The following is an 8,732-nucleotide window of genomic DNA, read 5'->3' on the forward strand; positions in this document are numbered from 1 at the left end:
GGAAGACTGTTGTAGCTGAATTCAGTTTTAGTGATTGCTCTTTTGGATCAAATTATTTCCAAAGTCCTATTCTGATTCTGGTCAGACCGCAGCTGGAGTACTGCGTGCAATTCTGGGCGCCACAATTCAAGAGGGATGCGGCTAACCTGGAGAGGGTCCAGAGAAGGGCCACTCGTATGGTTAAGGGCCTGCAGACCAAGCCCTACGAGGAGAGACTAGAGAAACTGGCCCTTTTCAGCCTCCGCAAGAGAAGGTTGAGAGGCGACCTTGTGGCTGCCTATAAGTTCCTCACGGGGGCACAGAAGGGAATTGGTGAGTATTTATTCACCAAGGCGCCCCTGGGGGTTACAAGAAATAATGGCCACAAGCTAGCAGACAGCAGATTTAGACTGGACATTAGGAAGAACTTCTTCACAGTTCGAGTGGCCAAGGTCTGGAACGGGCGCCCAAGGGAGGTGGTGCTCTCCCCTACCCTGGGGGTCTTCAACAGGAGGTTAGATAAGCATCTAGCTGGGGTCATCTGACCCCAGCTCTCTTTCCTGCCTATGCAGGGGGTCGGACTCGATGATCTATTGAGGTCCCTTCCGACCCTAACATCTGTGAATCTATGAATCTATGATTGTTGTCTTGTACCCTGACACAGTGGGCTGGTCAGTTGATAGATGGGGAGTGATACTTTATTTTCTTTGTTTTCAACGGTAGGAAAAAAAAGTTGTATATGTGAGTGTCACTTGACTACAGGTAAGAAAGAGGTCTTCTCGTCGTATAAATGAAAACAGGATTTTAATAACCTGACTTGCAGGTAAAAGCTGATTTTGTCATTTTTAGACAGCATATGAGCAACATTGTGCTCTTGAAGTGTGTAGAAAATCTGTCCCTAATTGTTTTCTCTCTAGCCAGTTGTTCCTCTGAATGGCTATAGGTGGAGTCCACGCTTGAAAACACATTCCTGTGGATACTGATGCTAGTAATAGCTTATTCTGATTTCTTGCTAATGCTGTTTCTTGAACTGTCTGTAATGAAGGAGGTGTTGAAACACAAAGCAGATGTGTTAGTTCTCATTAGGTGTTTCCCACTGCCCCACAGGCATTTGTTAAAATGGTTGGACACCACGTTTCTTTCCTAGAAGAACAAGTGCTTGAAGCAGAGAAGACCCATGGCAACTTTCCTCACTCTGTTCGCAAACTACTTCAGTCTGCCACTATCTCCATTTTTAAAAATGTAAGTATTGGAAAGCTTTTTGTAGCTGTCAGAAATGCCCTTTCCTCCACCTTTCCCACTGGACCTGAAAGCATTTGATGTTAGTAGGGAATGCTGCAAATATAAAAAGGGAATATAACTAACTTTTGCAATAGAAATAAGAAAAATATTTATCTTTGTAGTGAAATGGTCTAAAGGCTCTTTACTACCTTTTCAAAGTCATTGTGCGGTGGTGCTGTGGTAGTGTTAAATTGCAGAGATGTCTGTTTCAGAGATGGATAAAAAAACCATTGCTCTGTGTGTGTGTGTTGGGTGGGGGAGAGGTATACAAGCATTTATGTGGCAGTGTAATCTATATGTCATCCTGGAATGAAAGGTGCTCTGTAAGCATAAGTTGTTTTTGACTATTTAGTCAATCTTCATATTGCAGTTTTATGACAGCTTGTGTTGCAATTACATTCTCTCTGGGGACCAGCACTAGAGGGGGATGAGATGCAATCACTTTGCCAGTGAGTTTTGATGATATTTGCTGGCAGCAGAGGAATGTTAAGACTTGGGAATCCTGAGCTCCATTCCAGGCTCAGAAGGAGGGAAAGGGCTTTAGGAGGCAAAGAGTCTTTCCCCTCACCACATCTTATCCCTTCTGTCCCAGTCTTCACCAAGTCCGTCTCTATGCCAGCCCTGTCCATTGTGGGAATAGTGAGTACACAGTCTGGTCAGTATATAAGACTGGTATGGGGATGAAATGTAATGGTGCAATCTTTGGAGAATTTAGCTGTCAAACTTTGGGTATCTCCATACTGTTTGTGTGAACTATGATTTTTTTTTGTTAAGATTCATGAATTAGCCAAATTTGGTCACACTTTCACAAGAACATTAAAGGCCACATCTCTTGCCTTTGCAACTTTCAACCACCAGCTCTGAAGTATGGACAGACTAGAACGCCTCTACCTAGTTGCAAGAATTTTAACACTGAACAGATGATACGTTTCTCTGAAGTAGCTGAACTGTTTTTACTGAAGCTTCCCAAAACATCAGCCTGAAAAGTTTTGGTGCAAATTGTTAAAATTTGTTATAATTTTAAGGAATAGAAAATAGGATCTAATTCTGGACCCTAATGACAACAACCTAAGTGTCTGTAAAACGATTCACTTCTGCCAGAAGCATGCAGGAAAGAATAAGGACCTTCGTACTATAATGATGTGCTGTCAGTGGCTCTGGTTTGTGCATCTCCAGAATGTAAACTTTCATAGAGTATTCTGCTTTCCAATTTAAGCCCCATCTGATACCCAGCATTGTCCCTCAAAAAGCTCTAAATCTCTTTATTCCCTTCCTTAGACCTGTTGTTCTTCTTCCTCCAGTACTTGGATAACTCTCCTGATCACCATCATCCTCTTGAGGATCATGATGTACAGACCCAGCAGCTCTGCTAATCCTCTCTGCTGACAGTTATGTTCCACTGAATGACAAATTTGCACCTCCTGGGATTATCACTTCCCTACAATCCTCAAATGATACTTGAACTCAGCAGCGTCCCAATGGCTGAGCACCTTCAGGAATGGGGAAGGTAGAAGCCATGATCTATTTTGGCATCCTGCAAGTTGGGCAGGTGTTGGAGCTGCGCAGGTCTGACATATTTCACTGGTTCTGAAATGGCTGGCTGCCCAAATTCATGCCAGCCCAGGAAGCAGTAGAGACAGAGGATGCAGTGGCTGCATTTCTCTTAAGAAAAATTAGGCTTGTTCATTCTCTCTAGGCAGGAATAGTGTTGTTACACATAAAAGGAAAATCTGAAGTAATAAAACACCAGAAAATCTTCTTTAGATACTGAACCCATACTTTCTGGGACCCAATCATTTAATCATAGGATCCCAATCCTTTAATCATAGGATCATCCTCCTTCAGGAATAAGGACCAATGGCCAGATTGAAGCTGAAGGACAGGAGTAACAACTAGACAATGAGAACTTGTACTTGAGTTCTCTCAAGGAATGGTGGTTTAAATTCTTGCTGTTACAGAGCTTAAGAACCCTGCAGGTATGTCACTGACCCTGCTTAACAGTTAAGCATCTCCATCCCTATCTGCTGAAAAGCACTGCAAGGACAGACAGCTCTAGTCATGCAGTTAGGAACAGAAAGTATGTGTTTGCAAACTACCATTGTTACTATTTTTCAGGCTTTATTATAATCCTTCTCACCGGGCAGGTTGAATGTAGAAGCAGCTTCTTTATTTTTGCTATATTAACCTTCAAAATAACTGAGGCTGTTAATCTGTGTACCAAAGTAGTCGTTTGCAGTATTGTAATTCCATTGACTTCTCAGAATTACTAATGCAGGAATCAGCTATACTGAGCCAAGAGTTAAAGATTTTATAGTGGAGTGTTTTGTTGATCTAGATTTCCATCCTCGATGTGTGGGCATCTACAAGAATAGTCTCTCTTACAATTTTATTCAAAATGCAGTTCAATTGAATCCATTTGCTCTTCCTCTTGTCCCATATTATGTGAGTGAGTGTATGTGTACTCTCTTGTGCTCTGTCTTGCTCAGAGTATAGGATATATTTTCACTATGGTTTCAGAAACGGTTGAAATGCTCCCAGAATTTATGGTACTGTCTTATTTGAGCAGTGCCATGAGTTTTCTTTGTGTTTTACATTCCTCCCTTCTCCTGCTCCTTTAAATTACCTATTACTTTTATAATTCTCAATAGGTCTTCATTCAGGAATTTATAGAATGCATATTTGCAGACAACTCTGTAAATGGTTTTATACCAAACAATTTATAAATATACATAGCTGTTCAAAATTGAGAGGTTTCAGAATATAGTAGCCCCTGAGGGAATTCCCTTTGAAGTTATAGAACACAGGAAATGTGTTTTCCCATAAACTTTTCTCCTAGAAGGAAAGTTTCTAGCCCTGGTGACCTCTAAAGGTGCCAACACCAGCAGGTAAATTAAAAGGATCTAACACTTACTTTATTTTAAAGTCTCATGATCTTCAAGCCAACATCATGATATTGGACACTTAATTCATAGTTTCTAGGGGTCTGACTCCTTATTTTACTGGTTTGGATTAGCAAAACTGGAAACCTTTTCAATTGTATGATACTATTAATATCTTGACTGGCCAACTTTTGTATCAGTGTGACGGTTACAGTTTTGGTACAAAAAAGATTCATGCCCCTGTCTTCCTGTTCAGCGTGTGGAAGCTAGGATAGAAGTAGTTCTGGAACGATATAGAAGGATAGTAAAAGCTGTTAGCCATAATTTATATCTTATGCAATTTCTTGCCATTCGCACTTTAGAAAACAAAATCTTTTAAATGGAAAGTTTCAAATTTGGCCCCAAATTTTGTAAAACGATTGTTGAAAAGATAAAAAAAAACAAAACAACCCAGTCAAAATATCCATAATCTCTATTAAATTCTATGGAGATGTTTGCTTTTTTAAACAAACAATAAAACATCCCCTTCTGTATTTTCAATTTAAATATGTCAGCTGGGCATCTGAAAGTGAAGTCAGCTGTTTATTAAATAATTGAAAATGGCTTTTTTTAGTTTTCCTGGTCAAATCTGAGACATGCCAAAAGGGAAAATTAAAAACAATGTTAAAAGCCTCCTTCAGGATTTTTTGTCCATCAAAAAAAAAAAAAAGAAAAAAGGAAAACAGTCATAAGCCTGTTTTTGAAAAAAATATATTTTTAGGTCCCTTCTCATAATAATGTAAATAAACATATTTATTTACTCATGATTTTATTCTTTTAACCTAAATATAAAAAGAGATGCACCCATTTCCTTTTTTTCCCCTCACTCTCAACATGACCAAAACATCATTAGTATATTTAGCTTTGTGTTGCACTATCGAGTAGTAGGTACATGTTCCTGGAAAAATCATGAATTAATGCTGTCTCATTTTCTTTGAAATAACTTCCAAGTTAACATTAAGGTGTATTAATTTCAAGGGCCAGGAGCATGGTAATTATTGATGATGCTCTTCCTTTTAATAAATTTTCAGAATTTCTCATTAGATTCAGTAAGCTAGAAAAAGACAGTTTCTTTTCCACTAATGTTGTAATGTTATCTCTACTTAGCAGCTGATCATTTTGGTTTTCATTCCCTCGCCTAGGCTAAGGTGCTTGCTACCCTTTTCTGACACTGAGGAGCAATGCTGTTTTTCTCAGTGTTGCTGATTGGGAAGTTGGCTGGCCCAGGGAATTAATAATGGGATGCCAAGTTGTGCCTTTGTACTGTATCATGAGTTCAGTTATTGTGGTAGTAACTACAAGTCATTGCTTTGATTTGGTTTGAGTACCTGAGATAGAGATCCAAGAGGTGCAATTCTTATTGTGGTTGTCTATATACAATGGATCGATGAGTCCAGTCCAGATTCTGGCTGGCACTCTCCTGAGAGGCCATGCTGAATCTCTGGATTTGCCCTTTCGAACAGAGGCCAAGGCTCAAGTGAACCAAAATACTGAATGCTGTTCTCTGTATTAGAAGCAGGGTTTTTCTTAACAGAGAACATTTTTGCCAAGTTTTTTAGTTGAATAAGTATTTATGTTTTTTTTCCATTTGTTTTTTGCTGTTAGGCAGTGGAATAAGAATTGCTTCTTAGGCATTTGTCATGTCATAATCATTGCAGATCATCTTTAAAATGTAATCTCATAGTGCATGTTCAGTGTATGTCAGGATCACATTCTCATCGTCTTTTCTATTGCATACTTAAGACTTCATAACAAGAAGCATAGTCTCTTGCTTAAACCGGGGAGTTGGGAGACATTGGTTCGGTTTCTGCTTTTGCTGCAGACACTCGGGACAAATCGCTTCACCCCTTTGTGCCCTACGTTACACTCACACAGATGAGGGTGATGATACTGTCCTCATAGGATGTTGCTTAATATTAGTAAAGCATTATAAGAGAGAAAATGAGGCCTGGATTTTCATAACTAAGAGCCCGAGGCTAAGCTTCAGTGTCCATGTTTAGGTACCTGCTTAATTTTTCAAGTGCCAGCTGTTACTGACCCCACTGGAAGCTGTTGGTTGCTTGGCAGTTTGAAAATCATCTACATGCCTAAATATGGAAGAGTTTAGCTTTTAGGTTTCTTGTTTTGAAAATCCTAACTTTAAAGGCTGTGTCAACTACTGTTGCAAAATCCAGACGCTGTCACATAACGAATGAATAAAAAGTGATAAAAAAGAGCTTAGTCTACAGACAGATGCTGCCTAGGTTAGCACCTTGCTTTTTTCTGCATTGCTTAACTTGCTCTTAAAATATAATCGCATCTCCCCCAAGAAAGGCTTGAGCTCCTGGCTCCATATGTAGAGCCTGATAAAAAAGCACCTTTCTGTAAGCAGAAATGATCTGTGCCAGAAAGTGGAAACCCAACCTCTGCTTGTAGTGAGCTCCTCTTGTACAGCTTGAGGTCATTGAATCTGTTCATGTATATTGTTGAGGTTTAAACTGGCTTTCCAGAGAATGGTTTACTAGGCTTTGATGCTAATTTTTGAGGGACAGAAAAAAAATCTTGCTTTTTAAATCTCAGTAAAAAATGTTGTTCTGTGCAGAATTAAATTAGAATTAGCTGCAATGGCAGAAAGGAGACATTAACTGACTCCAGGAAAAGCAAGAAGTGAATGCCCAACCTCTTTCCAAGGCTGCAGCTTTGGGGAATGCAGCAAGCTGCTTGCACTATTGATTAAACATTTGCATGTTATACATTCTGTTCTGCACATGCGTGCCTTCTGGGGCGTGGGGGAGTTATTCCTTGATCTGTATCAGATTCCCTTTCTCCATGCAGTTACATGTGTTTCTACCCTCCATCTAAGGCTTTAACTCCCTGGTTAGTAGGTTATATGCACTGTACTTTCTAAAACCATGCATAAAAAGTACTTACCTAGCACTTGCCTCTATAAAGATGGATCAGGCCCTGACTCATGAAACCTGTGCTTCCCTAGTTACTTGAAAAAACAAAACCAGACTGCAGTGTCTTCATACCTAGATGCCCTCAGGCCAGCAGAACAGCATGTTGAGAAAAGGTGCTGTTAAGTTAGTCTCTTAACAGCATGGCACAGCTAGACTTTGCCCTGTTCATCCCATTTCCTTCCTATGACAATGTAATCATTTATATTTCGAGTGCTAATCAACAGACTCCCATCTTGAGTTGGAACAACTATCATTTTTCTCTTGTACGAATTTAATTATTTTGCTCTTATTTTCTAGGTCTTGGATTTCCTTGATTAATTTGTGCTCTACCCTGGAGCCAGCTCCATCATGGGTCAGATTTTGTTGAGAAACAGAACCTTGCTTCAAATTCCATTTGAGATTTGCAGCCCTAATGTATTGGGTTATAGTCCATTGAGAGAACCGCTTCCTTACCAGCCTGAGTTGTGGTGAACTCATATGGAAACTTAGTTGTACCATATTTCCCCTTTTTTCCCTTCCCAGTATGGTGCCCTCTTCCAATTACTTCTGTAACTATTGCACTTTATAGTGGAGTGTTCTCAGAAAATCATGCAAAGAAACTGTAGTCTGTACCTGACAAAGGCACTGTTTTCAGCATGACCGGTGTGTCTGACTGTGCATAACCCTGGAGGTGCACAAAAATGTGACCTTTGAACTGCTTTGGTGTACATTTCTAGCTTTTAAAACAATGTTCATGCTATAGTATAGTGCATAACAGGCCCCATTGAGATCAGGGCTCTATACAGCTAGCCACCATACTAGTAACTGATCTAGATAGAAACATATAGCAACATTCCCTGCCTCCAGGACCTTACAGTGTAAACAGGCTAGACAAAACAGGTTGGGAGAATGAAGGGAAATTGAGGCATAAAGGGAATTTACTCAGGAACTGAGGCACAGAGAGAAAGCAACTTGCCCAAACCACAATATCTATGGCATAACCTGAAGTTAAACTTATCACCCAAGTCCTAGTGCTGCAGTTACAAGACAATCCCACCACCAAACTTCTTGTCTGTTTTGCCTTCATAATGTACTAAATATGTTGCACTTTTCATTTGAGGCTCTGTCATAGTTAACAAGTGGTGAATAACCTGAACAAAGGAGATGTGTGAAGCAGGTAAAATTCTTCCCATTTTATAAACAGATGAATTGTAAATTAGTGGCAGAGCCAAGAATTAAAATTGAGAAATCTCAACATCAGGTATTCCACTTCCTGTAATTTCTCTATTAAAATTGGACATGAGCATGACAGAAAGGAAGGTTTAAATGGAGCTTCTAGTTTTATTTGATACTAACTTATAACTCGTTTTCATGTTGTTGGATCATAACATTATTTTAAAGTGATGCACAAACAGAAATGACCTTTCTTATAAATCAGATTACTTTCTACAAGTGGTTTCTGGAAGTGTATTTTAGGTTAGGAAGAATTACATGCAAGGAATCTCCAGTAAAATAAGATCCTAATCCTGTGCAAACACTCTCAAATCAAAGTAATTTTAGGTGTGTGTGTGTATGTGCATGTGTGTGACATAGTGAATTATTTTCTGCAGAAACAGAGTCTAAATAAGAGCTGATA

At 39.4% G+C, this 8,732-nt stretch overlaps 1 protein-coding gene across 4 annotated transcripts in view; it reads left to right on the forward strand.

Annotated features, from left to right (window-relative positions):
* BCAS4 (breast carcinoma amplified sequence 4) overlaps nt 1-8,732 on the forward strand; it is an 88,816-nt gene that overhangs the window by 26,071 nt on the left and 54,013 nt on the right. For 3 of the 4 annotated variants that reach the window (XM_006018163.3, XM_025197359.1, XM_006018164.2), the window contains exon 4: nt 1,087-1,221. The exons of the other annotated variant lie outside the window; for it this stretch is intronic. In XM_006018163.3, coding sequence (XP_006018225.1) covers nt 1,087-1,221 — 135 coding nt within the window. The remainder of the gene's footprint in view (nt 1-1,086; nt 1,222-8,732) is intronic. 4 annotated transcript variants of the gene reach the window in all.

The sequence above is a fragment of the Alligator sinensis genome, unplaced genomic scaffold (genome assembly GCF_000455745.1).
Source record: "Alligator sinensis unplaced genomic scaffold, ASM45574v1 scaffold115_1, whole genome shotgun sequence".
In the NCBI taxonomy this organism is placed as follows: domain Eukaryota; kingdom Metazoa; phylum Chordata; order Crocodylia; family Alligatoridae; genus Alligator; species Alligator sinensis.